At 40.5% G+C, this 20601-nt stretch overlaps 2 protein-coding genes across 2 annotated transcripts; one reads left to right on the forward strand and one right to left on the reverse strand.

The window, feature by feature from the left end:
* The first annotated feature begins 5522 nt into the window (after nucleotides 1-5522).
* LOC104444479 (trihelix transcription factor ASIL2) lies at nucleotides 5523-7834 on the forward strand. Its single transcript, XM_010058149.3, has one exon. It carries the CDS (start codon nucleotides 6023-6025, stop codon nucleotides 7472-7474), a length of 1452 nt encoding a protein of 483 aa, XP_010056451.2. The 5' UTR covers nucleotides 5523-6022; the 3' UTR covers nucleotides 7475-7834.
* Nucleotides 7835-8475: 641 nt separating this feature from the next.
* Nucleotides 8476-11504, reverse strand: LOC104444480 (uncharacterized protein At1g28695). Its single transcript, XM_010058151.3, has 4 exons — nucleotides 11403-11504; nucleotides 11055-11246; nucleotides 10593-10982; nucleotides 8476-9177 (listed from the first exon to the last, which is right to left on the reverse strand). Exons 1-4 carry the CDS (start codon nucleotides 11481-11483, stop codon nucleotides 8623-8625), a joined length of 1218 nt encoding a protein of 405 aa, XP_010056453.3. The 5' UTR covers nucleotides 11484-11504; the 3' UTR covers nucleotides 8476-8622.
* Between the last annotated feature and the right edge of the window lie 9097 nt (nucleotides 11505-20601).

A 20601-nucleotide genomic window follows, 5' to 3' on the forward strand; every position in this document is an offset into this window, starting at 1 on the left:
AGCGGGGGGTTGCATGTGTCACCTTGTAAACCTTGTTCGTGATTCAAGTTTTAAACGAGTTTGCAAGTGTCTAACCCCAAGACTAAAGAAAGTAGGAGATAACATAGCCGTCCTACTCGAAGGACGCAATCTCAAAGGACAACCAACAACTTGCTATAAACATATATATCTCCAATCATTCATATATATCAAATAAAACTATAGTTAGTTACAATATCAAAGTTTCTATAATTGATCAAAAAGAATATGTACAACTTAGAACTTAAACAACCCAACAAACTATTAACAATTATATATACAGCTCCATTAAGCCATATACAAAATACAACTCCCAAAAGTTTTCCACCAATACTCTCGCCCTACTTGTCTTTGATCGAGAAACCTAAAAACACAAAAGATGAATGAAAGGAACAACCACAACTCAGTATGTAATACATCTCTTCTATGTAGATCAAGCAATCGCTGTGTACATTTAAAATACACACATAACTCATTTACACCAAATCCGAACTACAACAAATCTTAAGATCAAAATAACATATTCATTTAATTCAATAACATCGAAACAAAAATCAATAGTTCAATCCACTAATCAATCTCATCACACATGTGAATAGTCTATTCTAATGACCAATCTCGAGTTCAAATATCAACCATGATAACATATAGCGCCCCGTGACAAGGGAACCAAGTTCTTCCTGTAACATGGTCTCCACATATATTGTCGATGGCTTGACTCACAAGGATCTCCAAAACTAGTATGCATATTTACAAGCCCCTCATTGAGCTCACAACAATATTGAGTATCAACACAAATCCACAACATCTTCCAAAATTCATAAAGTCAAATCTAGAAACTATTTCATATATCATGATACGTTTCCCAAACTATTTCAAACTCCATTTCATAAACCAATCGACAAATCAGTATGTAATCATTCATAAACCATATTTAAAGTCAAGGACTTCTCATGAATCTTTTCCAAAAGGCTCCGTAAGCCCATTTATAGGCAATCACTATAATACAAAGATAATATTTTCATATTTAATACACAAATGGTAGTAAATTCCCGATTCAATTTATGCAAGAAATATGTACATTCTTAACTTATAGCATAACTAATACGTTTCGTTTTCAAAATATGGATTTACAAACTCAAAAAAGAGACACCGCCACTCATCGAGGAATGCCCAAAAACCAATAACCCATAGCTATATGAGCCAATGATCTTATAATCTTTTCGATTAAATAAGAATCAACATCAAAATTAGATAAAATACTACAACAAACACGAAACAAATATATTAATTTTAAACGCTAACAAAACAACCCATACTAACAAAACTTTCAACGGAAGCGGATATTCAAAAATATCTGCAACACAAAGCTTAAATGAGAAACTTGATCACACCATAACTCTTACAGTATATGAAAAAACTGAGAGAGAGAGAGAGAGAGAGAGAGAGAGAGATATCTTCTGTAGCACTAGAAGACCCACAACTTGGCCTAGCCAAAATTGAGCCGAAAATCAACAAAATTGGGTCAGAAAGCCATTGGTCATGGGTTATTCATCACTTGCAACCAATTTCAAAATTTTATTTCAAGCAAATCGTAAGCTCAAATTGAACTTCATAGAATCCTACAGTTTCGCAATATCATAAACTATCATTGCTATCTATATTTATAGCTAACGCCTCCTTAAACAAACCTCGTATGCCCTAGCCTCAAATATTACTTTGATTACATGAACGAAGAGCGATATCACTTACTGGTTGCGATATGCAGTAAATCCAGCTCATCAAGATGTTTCTAGCACAAAACCTATTAGATCATGTCTTCAAATTGAGCCATTTACGAAATATGACGCGCTTGGATAAGTTCTCGTATTTGATCATGAAGATATTAGTTTTTTCTATTGAAGAAAATATTGAAGACTGCGTTTAAGAGAAATCCTCTTTAGCTCCGTACAATGAACGTCTCCTTTGTGCTCTGCGATTGGTCGGTCAACAAAGGGACAATTCGTTTGACTCCTTGAAACTGCACAAAAGAAGAAAAATTAAAATAAAATAAAATCAAGGGCTTGCTCAGTGAACAGCGCCGCACGAGAAAAAGCCAGTAGGCTCCTTGAGAAAGTGAGCCGCCTGCTCAATCCGAGTTATTTATTTGTAAATTCTTTAAATTCTAGCTTAAAGCTAAATATGGAAAAAATTCAAATATGCAAGTAATTATAACTCTGAATAGTCATATCAAATCATGTAAATCTTTAATATCTTTATTATTTATCATTCATTTCTTTAGTATTTTCACATTGACTTAATTTACAAGAATATCTGCACGTTGATATTACAACAGAACCCCCTTTTTTGGCCTTTTCTCTAAATTCTTCCTCACCTTCTTTCTTTTCCTTCTTCCTTCTTCCTTCTTCCTTCTTCCTCTCTTTCTTCTTTTCCTTATCCGGAGCAGTTGCTACTTTTGACTTTTCAACTTTTCATTTTTGCCTTTCCTCTTTTTTTCTTTTGACTTTTTGACTTCAAAAGAACCCATATTTTACATTCGATGGGCGGGTGGCTCTCCTGCACTCTCGGCTTCTGCGAGAACTATGTTTTATCTCTCTTTTGCCAGCTTCCCTTTCGAGGAGGGACAAGACACCGGGAGGTGTCAAGCCCCTCCCGTTCAAAGGCGATCCACCTTTGAACGGGATAAGAGGATGAAGTCATGGGCATTTCTACCAAGGCATATTCGAGTTCATGGCAAAGTAGCCGGGCTCGATCAAGCAATCGACTAAAGCAGTAACTTGTTACAATAACACTTGCTCAATGCCTAATGATCGTCGTCACTAAGTCGAATCACCTTGAAAACAACTTTACCCATTCAAAGGATCGGAAAATTAGGGTCGTTTTGTTGAGTATTGGCCAAACCCTTGTCTTTGTTCGATACACGCCCACAAAATTCTATAGGTCCATAGGAGAAAAATTCAGAAAAAAAAAATCATGTAGGTAAATTTCTAGTTAGATCAGTAAATTTTACATAATGCTGGTAAAAAAAGCGATTGGTGCGTTTGTCTAGTGAATTATTAACTCACTAGCGTTTATTCTAAGCATTTAGAAATTATCAACTATTCCAATAAATTACAAACTCCTTATATAGCTTATTGACTTTAGTAGAGGGTCTACCTGAAATTAAATAGGCCTCAGTGTGCTTAACTTTCCTGGGTAGTAAATTCCAAAAAACAACCTAATTTTCAAACCAAAATACCCAACAAGCATTAGCTCTCCCTGAAAAGGAGGTGATCCAGCCACACCTTCCAGTACGGCTACCTTTTAATCACTTGGAAGGAAAATTGGTTTTGGCAAAGTCAAATTCCTTGTCTTGACTCCCAACATTTTAGAAATGCAATTTTCAAAACTTGAATGTTCTCCATAATTGCTCCCGCCATTCTTTAATTATCAAATTCCGTTCCTGCCCTCACTCGGCCACTGCTCATCTTCTATGACTGCTGAAATGCTAGGTCACCGCACCCGGGTCTTCGCCGACGGTCTCCGCCACTAGCCACCTCCTCGACTTCTATTCCTCGATCAAGTCGCACTCCCACCGTCGGTGCTGGTGCTGGTGGTGATGGTCAGCAAATCATCCTCAGCGGCGACGGAAGGAAGGTCGTGGATGGATGACCGGACGGTCGGGGACAAACGAAAGAGCAATGACTTCGGGCCCTTCTACTTCTCCATTGCAGAAGCTCAGAGAGAGAGATGGTTCTGATTCAGTCGCAAACCCTCGTCCCTTTCTTTGGTCCCCCATTTCCAAGGATTTCGTGGGGAGTTAATTTTTTTGTTTTCAATTGAAAAGATTCCAAAGGACTTTTCTTTTTTCTTAGAAAAAAAGGGAAAGAACCATTAAGATTTGGCGCCAACAGGCCATTGTCTGAAATCGCACGACTCTAATTGAAATGATTCCAACACTGAACTTCGGTATTTCTTTGTTTTTAATTGAAAAGATTCCACCGATGAACTTCGGTATTTCGCGGATTTCTGGATCCTGGCTTGCTCTGCTTCGGTTTGCTCGTTTGGGAAAACTTTGGCCATGTGCAGTGAAGAAGAAAGAAGGAAAGGACAAGCTTAAAAGAGACGAGAGTTTTTTCTTCTTCTTTTTTCCTCTTGGAGTAAAAGGGATGAATCTACTTCACAAGATTTCATGACCCTGGATGGAGGTCGCACCGCCTGGAGATCGCATTTGCTGGGACTTTCGGAGAAAAGTTTAAAGAAAACCACGAACGATTTTATGACTCCATTTATTTCATAAAAAAATAAATTATTTATATATTTATTTATTTGCAAATTAATGCTTTCATTACTTAAAATAATTAGTTAATTGGTAATTTTTTAATTATCTATAACAATTCATATGTAAAAATTTTCATACTTCGTAAATGATACAAGTACTTGTCTTTTAGAAAATAATTTTCAAATCATTTATTTTTTACAAAATAAATGAAGTGTAAATTAAAGTAGTTTTTTTTCTTAAGTGTAAATTATAAGTTAAAAATCCATTATGAAGCTATTTTGGATAAAATACTATTTGGAAAAAACATTCTTGCAATTAACTTTTCTTTCTTCTATTAAAGAGGGAGAAAAAAAACCCAACCCCTCAAATAAAGCCAACCATCGAGATTTGGCATCGACGACTATTATCTGAAATCACACAACTTCAAGTGGCCCCTAGCAACCTTGATAAGGGTTGCCTAGGGTCGGAGGTAAGGTTATGCAACCTCGGGTGATAATCCCTTAGTTTGCGCAACCTCACTGACAACTAGATCGAGCCTCACCAGTCGACTTTACAACTTTACAGGGGAGAAAATGACAAGTAGTTATAAACTTGGCTAAAATCGAAAAATTAAAAAAAAATAGCGATGGTAATTTTGAAATAAAAAAAGATTGCCGAACTTGAATGACGAGAAAGACGAACACTTTCGGCCTCCTTCGAGGCGGTTTCTCAAAATCCTTTCCCAGGCTCACAAAATTTGGCCAATGGGCGTCGGGCCATTATTTGCCGCCCGATTTATAGAGAGAGAGAATGGTGGGATGGTCCCTTCGTCAACGGTGGTGGGCCCCGCCACGAGGACAGCGGCGGCCGCCCCGGGGACGGGGGGGGTTTGTTGGGGGTCGCAGGCGATTGAGGGTCAGGATTCGCCGTGTTCACTAGCGGACGTGCGAAACGGAGCACCCCTAAAGCCCCCCGCAATTTGAAAATTAAGCGCATAACCTCACCGAATCGGAAGGGCAAACGTGTCCTTTCAAACTAAAAGGGGGCGTCATTATTTTTTTCATTCTGGGCTTTCCGTCATTTGGACGCTCCAATGGCCAACTTATCCAACTCCGAATTTTTACTTTTTTTTCTTTGGCAAAATCCAACTCCAGATCAAAATGCCGTTATAAAATCGCAGGAACCATCATCATCATCCTCCATCGACCCAAAAAAAAAAACAAAAACAAAAAAAAAAACAAAGAGGACAAAGAGGAGGAGGAGGAGGAGGAGCTCTTTTCACGGAAACCCCACGATCGAAATTAGTGTACCTCACCCCCTCATTCCAAAAACTCATCATCCCTCCCCCTCAGCATTCTCTCTCGCCTCGCCACCAGACCAGGCCACCACCACCGCCACCACCACAACCTCAACCACATTGAAAATGCCGACCACGTCACCATCCACAGCCGCGGGCGGCGGACGTGGCCGCCGACGTCATCAATGCATATCTTCACGGAGGGTGGCCAGGAGGGTGGACCCCTCCCCCGCCCGCCCCCCGCCTGCTGCCCTGCCCGTGGCGGTGCACACGGCCCAACCCCGCGCACTTTAGCCTCGCCCCCCACCCCCACCACCACCACCTCAGCGGTGGCCTCCTCTCTCTCTCTCTCTCTAGATCTCAAGATCAGCCGCACACGCCTCCCTACCCCCACCCACCCAACGCCCACCCCCTCCCCTCTCCCACCCCTCTTTTAACCTTATCCTCCTCCGCCCTCCTCCACCACCATGCCTTTCTCTTTTTCTCCACCACCCACCTCCTCCTCCTCTCCCCTCCTCCTCCCCTCGCTATCCTGCGCCGCCGCCTCCTCCTCCCTTCACCTCCCCCACCGCCGCCCCTCCGCCGCCCCTCCGCCGCCCCCTCGCCTCCTCCCATCCCCAGATCTGCTCAGATCTGACCCCCTCGTCCCTCCCCGCCGCCGCCGCCGCCCATGGCCACGGCCGCCGACGCCGCCGCCGACTCCCTCCTCCCGACCCCGTCCAGCCCCTCGGCTCCCCGCAGCCCCACGAGGACTCGCCGGAGCCGCTCCCCCACCGGGCCTCCCCACCCCGTCGCCCTCCCCCTCGCCGCCGCCCGCGTCCTCGCCTCCCCTCCCCACGTCGGTGGCCATCCCGGCCTCGCCGCCCATGGGTCAGCCCACCACCATCACCCTGGCCCAGCCGGCCATCACCAACCCGCGGCGGCTCCCGCCGCCGTGCTGGTCCCACGACGAGACGGTGGCCCTCATCGACGCGTACCGCGACAAGTGGTACTCCCTCCGCCGCGGGAACCTCAAGGCCAACCACTGGCAGGACGTCGCCGACGCGGTGTCCTCCAGCTGCCCCTCGGCGTCCCCGGCCAAGACCGCCGTGCAGTGCCGGCACAAGATGGAGAAGCTCCGGAAGCGGTACCGCACCGAGCTCCAGCGCGCCCGCTCGATCCCCGTCTCCCGGTTCATCTCCTCCTGGGTCCACTTCAAGCGCATGGACTCCATGGAGAAGGGCTCCAACTCCTTGAACCAGGCCTCCGCCACGTTGGCCAAGGCCGAGAAGGCCGACAGCGACGACGACAACTTCAACGACGAGGAGGAGGACGACGAGAGCGAGTTACTGGGCAGCGCCCAGTTCGATCACAAGTTCAAGAACAACGGCTCCTCCGCGAATTCAAGAAACCTCCATGCCTTGTACCACAACGGGATCGGGACCGAGCACGCCAGCGGGAGCAAATCGGCAGCAGGCGGGTTCCGTATCAAGATCCCCACCGGAGTGAGCATAGCTCAGCCCGGAGTGAATTATCGGAAGTTCGACAAGAAATTCAACATGGGTCCTGCCGCCACTGATGCGAACCCTAATTTTAGCCCCAATTTCGGCCCTAATTTCGGAGGAAGCGGTGGCGGCAGCGGCGCGGCCGGATATGGAGCTAGGGTCGCGAGGGAAATAAGCGGGATGGGGAAGAGGGGGAGAGAGAAGGACCCGCTGGAGGAAATGGTAGGGGCCATCAAGGTCTTGGGGGATGGGTTCGTGAGGATGGAGCAGATGAAGATGGAGATGGCCCGGGAGATCGAGAGCATGCGGATGGAGATGGAGATGAAGCGGACGGAGATGATCCTCGAGTCGCAGCAGCGGATCGTCGAGGCCTTCGCCAAGGCGGTCACGGAGCGGAAAAAGAAGGCCAAGAGGATGCCTACTCCGGAAGCCTGAATTCGAAATTGGCGACAGGCAGGGAAGATGAAAAATTTCTGAACTTTGCTGTTGCTTCTTGCCGCTTCTGTTGGCTAATGATGATGATGATGGTCGCTCATCAAGAGGGTTAAGGGAAGATTGTAGATCAGGGGTTAGTGATTGGAGTTGGACAAAGCTGAGCAAGAGCAAAAGCTTTGGTTTTTATGTAGGATTTGATTGTTAGGAGAGCTAAGATAGATCTATTTTGCAGTGGGATTTTTTCTTTTTTTCTCTTTTTGTTTGATGTCTTTAGTGATAGGGGGACTCTGGAATATGCATAAGGTAATACCTTTGTTGGATAATTTAAAGCTTATCTTAACACACTTCATCTTTTGGTCCTCTCTCTCTCTCTCTCTCTCTACCTGGTCCTGTCTGATGTGCTTGGGAAGCTTGTTATCTGGTTTCCATGTCAGCTCAGTGTACCATTCACGCTTTGGCAAAGTCCTTTTGAGCTTTGCTTTTATGGACCTCCAGATGTTCCAATTGATGTGGGTCTGATGCCTGGAGGGATCTTTGCACATCAGTCTTGAAGATACATGCAGTGGTTTATGCACGTTGGTCTTATAGTCTCTCTGTAGCTTTGATCTCGCCGTCTGCCTCCCATGTTAACTTTTGGTTTTTACTTTAGATGTGGATGAGCCGAAGCTCTTGGATGTGGATTCTAATCCTTCCAAGACGGTTCCATTTCCTGCTGTCTGCACACGGTCCTGACTGATAAAATTGTCAGTGGGACTTGTACATTGATTACTTGGTGTCGGCCCATGGAAAAATTTAACTTTTTAACTGCCGCATCCGTGATGAAATGCTGTGTCATATTGCAAGCTTGATAGCGTTCAAAATCTTGGTGAAATGCCTGTTCTGTTTTGGTTTTTACGATATCAAAAGGCTGTCTTCGAGATCAAAATGCAAAAGGGTCCCGAGTGAAATCGTTGCGCAGTGCCATGTCGCCCGAATTTGCATGTTTTGACGTAGATGAGCGATGGATTGAATTCTGACTGGTGAGTTTCCAAACACATTGCATGACTGAATGTACCGGTGGGATATACAAAAAGGAAGATAATCACCATGAGAAACGTTTCTCCTCTCAAATTTTGGTACTGTTAAACGAATCGGACCCCTCTCTCTTCTTATGAAATCAGGGTGCTGTTCCCTACCCTCTTCCATGACTTCGAACAGCCGACGTGGTCGGACCATCTGTATGGCGCCGCGGTTCCATTGACACCACCGACGGCAGCGTTCTCCTCCTTGTCAGACTGTCGGAACCGCTTCCAGTCTTGGAGGACCGCCGTGAGGTCCAAGGTCTTGGCGCCTATGCTCCGGCAACAGTTGGCGTGCACGGTGCACACGGCCCTTATGTCCTTGCTGTCCTGGCAGAACCCGCTGAAGTAGCGCGTGTCCAGGAACCGCACGTTGAGCCCGAGCTCCCCGAACGCGCCCTCCCGCGCGAGGTCCTGCAGGACGTCCTGCTCTTTCTTCCCGGTGGCGTTGTCCTTCTGGGCGTACCACGCCTCAAACAGCGCGACCGTCTTGTTGTTTGACCTCACAAAGTAGAACCCGGTGTTGATGAGGTTCTTCTCCGGCCGCGGGTCGCCGTTGAACAGGTCGGTGCTGATCTGGAGGTCTACGCTCTGGTTGCGGCTCAGCCTTGCGAACGGGTTTCTCAGCCACATTACGTCGGTGTCCTGCGAAAAGGGAAACGTTGTTTGATAAAAAAATGTTACTGCATATTGACACAACAACATATGCATATGATCATGTGAAATTTGAACCTATTATAGAACAATAAAATTATATTGGATTAATATGGAAAAATTAAGAAAAAGAGACAAATAAAAATACCAAAATTGACTTTAAGTGAGACTGATTTGAAGCGTGAAGGTATATGGTTAAGCAAATAATATTGAATTAGCAGTTTGGTGCATCCAGTTTACCTAATTGTCATGTATTAGTTTAATTTAGGTGAAATTTGACAATTTGAGTTGCTGATCTGAAACCGACGTGGAGAAACCCTTGGAAAGATTTGCTAGATATGTAACTCATTTATGCCCTCAATAAAAGGGAAAGGAGGGATTTGGAGATTGCCATCCACTCTCAAACTATCTAAAATATGATATTTATAGCTTCTTCTTTTTTTCTGATTCCAACAAAATAAAGCTAAAAATTATTAAAATCCACTAAGCTTAGTAATCAGGCCGGTTCAACCCACGAACCTAATCGAACAGGTTTCATACGACCGGTTCCGGGCCAATTCACGCAAAGCCGTATTCTAGTAAAAAATTTGGGACTAGACCTAGATTGTTTGGTTTCCATTGTCAAGTACTATCAGTTATACCTGGGAATCGGTTTAAAATCAAACCTAAATCTATATATCTAAAACACTTTCTACTTTCTTACGTTGAAGTATTTTATTTGATCATGTTTGGTTTTTATGGGATATTCATACATTTCAAATAATAAAAATAAATATGATTTATTAACAACAATGAAACAAAAAGAAACAAAGGGTCAGCTTCGAAATTTGACTTCTTCGATTCAAGAAACTTGGAATCAATTTAATCATTCCAAACATTCCTAATTTAAAATCAACCGCCCATAAAATTAATCATTACATTGAGCAATGTAGTTCTTTCAATAGTAATTAGTCCTACTAAAATAGATAGTCGGAAACACTCGAAGCAATTAACTATGATTTCAATACGTCACCAAAAATCATAGAGCATGCACCTAGCGCATACACTCGACCAACGACTAGTTAAACTAATGTCGCAATACTAAAGCCAAGATATACGTCTTCATTAAAAAAAAATAATAGTCCAAGAACCGTAACACATCTCTTTATATGTCACGTTATTAATTCATTTAGAACCCTAATGTATCCTAACATTTTCCTTCTTTAATGAATTTTTACAAAAATGTGGTTCAATGTATGATTTCAGCTTTAATTCCATTTCCAGCCTTCTTTATTGCCGTCAATACTGGTGAAGTATATCCGCCAAGCAGAAACGGATCGCGATCGATCTTCCTCCCTAATCTCTTCAAACTCGAAACGGAAGATCGAGAAATCAATGACGCAATCAATGACCGCGGCCGTGCGTACCGTGAAGATGAAGCTGTACCCTCGCCGGAGCACCTCCGTCAGGAACTGCGTCCGCGCCCACATCATCCTCACGAAGCCCTTCGACATGTAGACCGCCTCTCCCCCGAAGTCGACGCCCTCCGTCTCGAGCCGGTAGCAGTGGAGCCGCTGGAACAGGCACCGCCGGTGCGCGGCCTCGTCGACGGCGACCACCAGGACGTGGTCGAGCAGCCCCCGCGTGCCCTCCCCGAGCCAGAAGCTCTCGAGGAAGAGGCCCAGCATGGTCTTGTCCGACTCCACGCCCTGCTCTGCGTACGCCCCGTTCACGACGGCGATGATCAGGGTCTTGTCCGGCATTGCCGCCCGGGCCAGCGCGGACCCCAGGCCGTCCGCCGGAGCGTGCACCGAGGCCTGGAAGACGATCGGAGTGAGCGACGCCGGAAGACATTTTAGAGAGAGCTTTGATGGGGTCGAGCGACTTACCGGGTTCGGGGCGGGGCAGGGGCGGGGGAAGCGAGTTGCGGAGAGGAAGCAGAGGAGGATGACGGCGGAGGAGAGGAGGGAGAGGACGGTGAGGCTCAAGACGGAGTTCTTGGAGTGATCCATGCGAGCGCGATTGCGAGTGCGCGAAAGGTGAAGTTTTTCTTGGTGGGTCTGTAGCTTTGGGCTCGATTCCTGTGAGACTCACGGCAGCAGAGTCGGTTGATGTGCAGTTTGCTCACGAACATGGAGAGACAGAGAGAAACAGAGAGAGAGAGAGAGAGAGAGAGAGACACGCTAATTGATCTGAAAATTGCCCATGAAAAAACTGAGGAGCCGTGACTTTTATACCTTACAGAGGGATTTTACTTTGAATCCATTGGCGATCAACTCACGACTCCACCTGATGACTTTCATCAGGCCATTTGACATTTCGTGCCAAATGAAGGGAGATTCCGGCCACATCGCTATCTAGAAGGGGTCCGATGAAGAAAAGAAGGCGTCCGAGATGGAGTTTTTAGAAATTGGAGAACCTCGGCTAGGTCTAGGTTGAAGAGTTGTACTCAGGTTCAGGTCGATGCATAGATTTTTAGTAGGCTAATTAATTAGTGTCTTTTTTTTTCTAATATGAGTAGATCCTCTAATTATAAGTTGATCCTTTTAAATGGGTAACTTTGCAAGTTTGAGTTTGTTTCCTGATTAAAGCCTCGTGGATTTCCTTGTTGAACGAAGTTTCCTAATATTGTTTGATCAAAAGAAAGTTCAATTCACTACTTGAATGATATATGAAAGGATTCATAGGAAACCTCAAAGATTTACCATTACAAAGCAAGCCCTTAGAGCTCTAAAACAAACCAAAGATATCACCATAACATGGTTAGTACAGATAATCGCATGTTCATTTCTCAAGAATAGATCTGCAATTACATCCAGCCAAAAGGAATAGCAGTCAATTACCGAATCATACATCATAGTAATAAATGCACACCAGAATCTCAATTACGACTCTACCTTTTGGCTATGTGCGCCTAAATTTGGTGTCCACAATATCATCATTGTACGAAGACAACATAAATCTTAAATAGGCCTTGATTTGACACTTGTGAGAATGAGACATTAAGCAAGCGTGAGGCACCAAGACTTTTAACAATAACAAGTTAAACGAGCATAGATTCAACATTGAAGCTGCCGTGAACACCATTAAAATTGAAGGCGGTGTACTTATTTATTAGAACTCCTAAATCTAGAATTAGATTGGAGAGAATGGCTCACAAGTCTAAGATGGGGAGAGCAAAGCTCCCAGGTCTAAATCTAAATTAAGAGAGTAAGGAAAAACAAAGAAAGTAAGAAATAAATTTACGGGCCATATTTGAAGAAATTTCTTTTTCTGAATATGTATTTAAGTTCAAGTTGGTTTCTTAATGCAAGTGGTTTTTTAATTTGGTGTTTCCTAGTCTTAATTTGTCAATATATATAAGGTGCATTGTCAATTGGAAGCATACGGATTTGAGCTAATATTATTTGAGAATTTCTCTTAGGTGAGTGCTTTATCCAATTCTCTGTGGTAACTAATATGACATTCTTTAATGCCTCAATGGCAAACTCTCTTTCTATTCCAAAATCAATTCGTCTCAAGCACCAAACACTTTCCTTCATCCTTTCATACATGTTCAGCAATTTCTCAGAAACTCACCAGACACCGCTCAATATTGTGCTTTCAAAAATTACTATTTACTATGGTTGTGATAAATAAGTTATAATATAGGGACTCATGACTCGATAAACTAGTCTAATGTGGAGAAAGCAAAGAATTAGATGGGCAATATCACCTTACTAGTGGTGGAATAGGGAAATAATTGAGCTTTCTCCATGCGAATAGTGTGTCATCAGGTTATTAAAACAATAATTGCTAGATGAGTAAATGATCATGAAAGCTTCTATGACATGATAATAAGCTCTGGCCATACAAGATATATCGTGGTTGAAAGTTATAAAATCATGTAGCTTACAAATTATGAATAACACATAGTGGTGTCGTATTTTCACCTGCCGGTGTATACAAAACCATTTTGCACCCTCGAGCACTACTTATAACTTAAAAGTATAGCACGGCTCAATTCAACCGGATCGATACATGGTAACTCTCATATTTCCCGCTCAATATACGGTTCAAATCCTCACACTTGCACGTCTATTGAAGTCACCCACGAAAGCACAAGGTGCCTGGCCTAGTCGATCGGGGTCTAGGCAAAAGAATCTTGTATCAATGTTGCGAGCAATGCGTTGTCGAACATAGCAGCTTTTACTAGAAGGATTGGATTCGATTAGGAACCATCGAGGGCAAGTAAAAATTAGGAGTGTATGGGTGGGATTAGGCATGTTTCGGTTGGAGCTAATGCCTAACCACTAACCGCTCCCACCTTCCGTCTCTTCCTCGTGCCAGCTTAGGCTCGAGCAAGCGACAACTTCCGGCCTTCTCGCGCCACTAGGCTCGTACCTAGTCAGTGATCCTAGAGCTTCTTATCTATCTTTATTTTAATTCAATTTGCTCTTTTTAGGGATGACCCTTCTCAAAATTATTATTTGTTTGATTACCAATTACTATAATTGATTGATTTATCTATAGTGTTTTTAGTCCTTTCGATTGTGGTCTTTGTCACCATCATTTTCGACGAAATGACAAAACTATACTAATTTGCTATCTGACATTCTCAAGATTTGACTGGTAGGTAAAGGCTTAGAAATTTGATTTATTTTTTCACGGGTTTGAAAAAGGTTTTAGAGGGGTTTGAATTTGTCATAGTCGTCGTGGAAGTTAGAAAGTATATGCTTTACATGTAATTGAAAGAAAAATGTGCACATACGTGCCGTGTCATACTTAGTACATCTACATTTCCCACGTGCATCTATAGATTGAATTTACGATCTCAGAATTTCGCCACGTGTTTTTCTTTTATAAGAATTGCAAATGCATATGGTAGAGCTCTCTCATGAGATTTCACAATTGCAAAATACCCCAAAACTTTGGTGCAAATGCTCAAATCGGTTTCAAAAGTTTGTATTGTATTGTAATGTGTATCGAGAGACAATTTCAAATATTATTCAATTAGTTCAAATTTATTGTACGAATGTCAATTCATTAATAAACCTTCCAATTTTGTCAACTTAGTGATAAAATTTTACGCTAAATTTTAATGTAATTCTTCGAATCAATTTTTACAAGAAATCATTGATCTAGTGGGGTATTATGTAGAATAGCCGATAATGATTGGACTGTCATGTTAGTAATTTTCAACTAAAATTGAACGAAAGGATTATATTGGAACTTTGCACAAATGTTTCGGATTAAATTAAAAAGTTTAAAACTGAAATAAATTAATATCCGTATAATACATTTAAGACTGATTAGGTATTTTCCCAAATGCGTGCATTGTCACTTTACATTTTGAAACAGTGAATTGAACTCTCCTTTGCCTTCATTTTCACAATGATGAAACTCTCTGCACCAGGCAGGCTTTTTAGCTGATGAGATGATTTGCCAAGTCAATGCTGACTCGTCCCCTGAGTTTCAAGTCATAAAATAATCCTATAAAGGGAACATGTTTCTTTGAGTAGGATTGGCATGACAAGCATTTTAACGATTGTATTGCTGACGTCTTTGTTTTTCCTTAATTAGATAATAACATAAAAAAAAATTCAAATCAATACGTCTTTGACACATTTATCCCCGAGCTAATTTTCCGTTTCACAAAAATTTCCAACTCAACATACAATTTATCCCGACTAACTTTTTGGTTTAAAAAATCCCAAACTAGTAGTCATAACTTCCTTCGTACTGCAGTGCTGCAGACAGCATTAGCAACTCCTCTCTATTATTGCCATCTCCAATAGCTTTCCTTCCAGATAAGGGCTCCCTTGCGTTATAGAAATTTGCTGAAATCTCTAATTTTGCCTCAATTTCATCCTAATTTTGGTGATTTAGGAGAGATAGGAGGAGCAGATTCAATTCTGCCCTTTTCGAATCTCAATTCATTTTTGTTTAAATTCAGCTTTCTCAAAACGACATCATTTAAAAAGCCATTTATGTTGAATTTCCATGTTAGATCCACATCAGGCATTGCCCCGTCGGCAGTTTAACAAGGATATTAAACAAAAGTTAACGAAAGATAGATTTGTCACGAATGTATCAATTTGTAATTTTTTATGACATAAAAATTAGTTTCAAGAAAATGTGTCGGGTGTGTACAAAGTTGAGATTTTTTTTATAAGTGTACAAACTTGGGATCTTATGTAATGATATTCCTTTTTTTAATTGATATATTAAGTATCAATTTAGTGACGTTTGATTAGTATGATGAGTTCACGTATTTAAGAATTAGAGCAACAATTTACTCTAGATTCCGAGATAATAAAAATGTAGCATGGGACCTTTTAGGATATCTAATTTTTTGGTAAGATAAGTCTCGATTTACCTTGACAATATACAATTATATACCCTTAATAAATTGTAGTTCTACTCGAATCTTTGGGTCTGTTTGTTTCGCAGAAAACATTTTCCAAAAAAACATTTCCTCATTTTCCGACGTTTGAATTGCTTCGATGAATGAGTCAACGAAAAATATGTTCCTAGTCAACATAAAATGTTTTCCTATCAAAACTTAATTTCAGATAAATAATTGCCCCTTTGAAAGAATCGAAAAACATTTTCCCAAAAATTTTCCTAATCTTATGGTCCTTGGTTAATAAAACTTCTATTCTTATAATTCGATTTTTTAACTATTATTTAAAAAAATAGTATTTTTTATTATTATTTTTCTTTGTTTTATTTGTCTTCTTTTCTCTTTTTTCCTTTCTTATACTTCTACCAGCAATGTGCCTCGGCAACGGTCGGTAGCCCACCAACCGGCCATGGGCCCATGACATGGACCGACAAGCTCATTTGTGGTCATCACTGGCAGGTTAAGTAGCATCAACACCGTCACACGACACGTGATACGACACGATACACCGACAAGTTATTTTAAAAAAATAGAATTCCAACACATTTGCACATGTTATATGTTAAATGTACATTTTTATTTATGCATAATAAATTATCATTTTAATGATTATTTCAATCAACTTAATTTGATTTGAATTCACATATAAATAAATAAATAAAAATTCTAGAATGAATTTACACTAAAAACATTAATCCACCATTTATTAATATCATTCATTAGTTTAATTTGACAAATTCAACTCCATTCTAAAAATCCATAAAATTTCGAGGAAAAAAAAATAATTCATATTCTAGACTCGCATGTCAAAAGTGTTGGAAGAGAAGAGAAAAAAAAAAATTAGATGTGAATTATTAATATCATTCATTGTTTCAATTTGACAAATTCAACTCCATTCCCATAATTCATAAACTTGGAGGAAAAAAACAAGTAATTCATCTCCTAGACTCGCATGTCAAAAGTGTTGGACGAGAAGATAAAAAAATAAAAATAAAAATTGGAGCAAATTGTGTATCATGGGAAGTGAGAGTTAAAAGAGAAGAAAATACTAGATTTTTCTTCTTTCCCTATTCATTATTTTTTATTTTTTATTTTTTATTTTATTTTTTTCACATACATACATTTTAATCCATTATTTATTGAAAATTCTTCATGTGTGGAAAACTCGCATGTCAAAATTCCAACTCAAGTATCGAAGAGTGTTGGAAAGTTGACTAGGTGTCGATTTTCCGACACTTGTTAATCGAGTATTGGAGAGTGTCTGATAGTATTAAAAAATGTCGGACACATGTCAAAATGTTCAACACGATTAAGGCTCTCAGAGAGTATTTGTGTTTCCTAACCTGTAGTCATAGTGAAGGAAGTTGGATAAAGAAAAGGAAAGAAAAAAACAAGGAAAAGAAAATTAAAAATAATTAAAAAATCGAATTTTAAATAATATAAAAGAAAAAAAGAGAAAAAAATTCTATTTGTTAAATAAAAAGTAAAAAAAATATTAAAAAATTGATTTTTCCTAAAAGAAAATTATGAAATTGAAATCACTTTCCAATAAGATCCAAATATTAGAAAATATTTCCAATCAAATATCACCCAAAAAGGGAAATCAATCGTGTTCATTTTTTATGAAAGCATTTTCACTTATCATTAAGTTTTTCGCATAACAAATGCATTGTTCAAATGATAATCAAGGAGAAACGATGCCCAATAGCAACATGTCCGTACAACTCCCCCCTCGCTCGGTGCCGCGTTGACTAGTATTTCACATAAACTCACCGAGATGGGCTATCAAATAATTCTATGTTGGTCATAAGTTTTTAGGTGGATTTTATATTACTTTGAAACGTGAAATAATTTAGAGAACAATTTTTTTTTCTAATTTGACTAGTTAAAAGTTTTGGTTCAATCAACAAATGCGGTCTTCGTTATTCTCTCAATGGATTCTTTATTAGTTACTTCATCTCATGACCCAATGTGTCGAGATGTATATTGTGTAATTGGACATTACTAATTGACACAAGGGATTCATAAATTATAAGTATAAACAAAACTCTTAGGTTCGAATAGACTTGTCAAAATTGATCATACACCCATTCGATATTGCGTTCACTCGCAAAGTGCTTTAACAATACAAGTCAAGTCGGGTATAAATCACTAGACTTGTATTACATAAAAATGAAAATTGGTTAGTTTGAATCTAACCATTTTCGATCCGATCTACCCATTTGACAAGTTTCGGTCCAAGGCTTAATTAGTTCAGGAGAGTTTCTTTTGTCCAACTCAACATCGTAAAGTACATGACTTTTTTCAATACCAAGGGGGGACTAGAATTATAGATCCCTCACCGTTTGCACGTGCATATTGCTGTTAGTTGCCTCTTCGGAACGATTATACAGAGGACTTCAATTATTAGTTGGTTACCCACAAGGTGTTGGCCTAAAAAGCAAAAGGTTTGCTCCTCCTATTGTGAACTTGAGTCCATTCCGAGGGAGTACCAAGAGTAAATTCCCTCCGCAACCAAGGGGGTGGACTAATCCAACTGTGTGAAAGCTAGTCCGAGCAAAATCTGATCGCTATAATAAAGATTATTAGAATAATGAGATTGGTGTCCTTTTTTATTTTTTTATTTCCAAGTTATTGATTTAAGATGAACATTTCAAATTTTATATATGTGAATTCATTTTCCTAGGCATATAAGAAAAGGTAGTTTTCCCTAAACATGATTGGCTAAGAGTAGGGTTGTAACAAAACATAACTATGAGGCAAATAATCACAAAGAATTGGAACGAATAAATCAGGCAAGCAATTTAGTCAATTTGATCAACTAAGTCATAGAATTTTCCATGCTTTGCCAATTTAGTCAACTTGGTCAATTTTGATTAGAAATTATTAACGTGGATACAGATCATCCTACATAACATGACAAATACTGGTATGCATACCTTTTAATAATATTTTGATATTTTCTTTTTTTATATTCTTTTTTTTCTTTTTTAGTGTTCCTCTTTTCCTTCTTTACTCTTTTTCTTATTGTCGTTGGTGAGAGTCACTAGGCCCTTGCCGCCTATGAGCTAGGGCCTCACCAACCACGAGCAAGGCCAGTCTCACTTGGATCTAGACAAGGTTGCCTCGCCCACAAGCTTGATAATAAGTAGAGGTGTCAGGAACCGAATCGAAAACCTAACCAAACCGAAAACTTTGATTTTTTTCGGTTCGGTTCGGTTTTTAGTTTGGTTCTCATTAAAAACCGAAATCTTTTTTATTGGTTCAGTTTTTATCAGTTAACCAAACCGAACCGAACTAAACCACACACTGATAAAATTTGTCCTCTCCCGTTTCGCCCAGAGCGCTCCATAACTCCACCTCTCCATCTCCTCTCAGCCTCTTGGTCTTGAAGTTCCTCCGGAAGCTGCATTCCTGGGCTCGCTTCTTAAGTGGGTCGCGCTCGAGGAGGCTTGGCTACAATGGCATGGTAGTGAACAACTCCGTGTTTCATGCTTCTCCTGGTCGTGTTGAGGCAGAGGCAGAAGAAGAAAAGGGTCCTGAAATGGAGGGTTCGAGTGTCAAGAGCGAAGGCACTGAGAGCAGCTCAAGCTCTGCATTTTTAACATCAGAAGCGAGGGGGATGAAGAGCAGAGTTAGAACAGCTCCGAGGTGTCGTACTCACCGCCTCCTGTACTGCATTGGTTGGTGGACAAAGCTCCGGTGTCGGACTGTGCCAGTGGAATGGCGTCCTGGAAGATGCAGAGAAATTCCACTCCAGTGACAAAAAGTTGGAGAAACACGGCTCTGCAATTTCAGGTTTGAACCAAGACAAACCGAAGCTGAAATTTATGTAATAAATTTTGTTTATTTTGATGTTATTACTGATTACTGTTTGGTTGATGGGGGACAGAGAAGAACGCAAGGAAGAAGAAGATTTAGGGAATAAAAAAAAATTGAAAATAAAAAAGAGAAAGAATTGAAAACAAAAAAAAAAAAAAAAAAAAAAAAACCAAGAGTTGAAAACCAAAACCGAAAAACCGAACCGAACCGAACCAAATGTTCAGGCCTCATTCGATTCAGTTCAGAAAATTTTTCTAATGTTTCGGTTCGATTCGATTTTTCAAAAAAACCGAACCATTGACACCCCTAATGATAGGTGATGGACAATTTTAAGTTCCTTACAAGTATCACCTGAAAATGTAAAACCTACTATTCAAAACAGATTTCTTAGAACATATAATCTATCCTTCATACCCTAGAATTTATCATGTGACAGGTTCCATGGTATAACAGGTTCCTTTTTTGATTTCATTTTTAGTTAAGTACAATGAAATTGAATGCAATAAGAAAAATGAAAATTTCCCATTGCATATTTTTACCGGATGATGTATTGTAGGTTAATTTATCTCAATCTACCAACGATGTAGAATGATATAAATTATAACAAGACACCAATGTTAGCACGATATGCATATTTGACGCCAACAAATACAACGATGATGCCAAAAAAGAACATCATGTGAAACCAGTTCAATCCAAAAGCTGAAATACGGCAATGTCGATTATTCAGGACTTGGAAAGAACATTCCCCGGGGACAATGAAGGGGGTTCGTAATCGCTCGTGAACGAGGAAGCCGCTGCAGGGTCCTTCTCCATATAAGTTTCTTCAAGTCGTTTTAGTGTCTCCTCGGGTAGTATTGTAAAATAGGCCACCTGTGTTGAAAACATTGCATTTGCTTGCTCAACTCTAATCGTTGCGGTCTCTCTTACCCAATGCTAAGTCTCATTAAATGATAAATGTTGCCATAACTTTCATACAGTGCTCACTTAAATTCCATAACTTTTCATTTATTTATTTAAGTGTCGTGTTGGAGTAAAATCCATCACTTAATTGATAATTCAAGCAAATTATCCTACATGGATTTTTTTTTAAAATTTTGTTTTGAATTTTTGAATTCCTTTTTTTAACTTTTTCTTAAGGTCAACAAGGGTCACCAACAACCCTTGCTAGTTGCAAAACCCTCCCCAAATTGGGCGAGGGCCACCTCACCCTCGACCACAAAGGCCCT

This window comes from Eucalyptus grandis, chromosome 5, assembly GCF_016545825.1.
Source record: "Eucalyptus grandis isolate ANBG69807.140 chromosome 5, ASM1654582v1, whole genome shotgun sequence".
Classification (NCBI taxonomy): Eukaryota; Viridiplantae; Streptophyta; class Magnoliopsida; order Myrtales; family Myrtaceae; genus Eucalyptus; species Eucalyptus grandis.

Coding starts and splice junctions, on each gene's coding strand:
- LOC104444479 (XM_010058149.3), top strand. CDS start 6,023: ATGCCTTTCTCTTTTTCTCCACCACCCACCTCCTCCTCCTCTCCCCTC.
- LOC104444480 (XM_010058151.3), bottom strand. CDS start 11,483: ATGTCAAATGGCCTGATGAAAGTCATCAGGTGGAGTCGTGAGTTGATC. Junction 10,983..11,054: donor CCTGCCCCGCCCCGAACCCG/GTAAGTCGCTCG, acceptor ATCGTCTTCCAG/GCCTCGGTGCACGCTCCGGC. Junction 9,178..10,592: donor GGTACAGCTTCATCTTCACG/GTACGCACGGCC, acceptor CCCTTTTCGCAG/GACACCGACGTAATGTGGCT.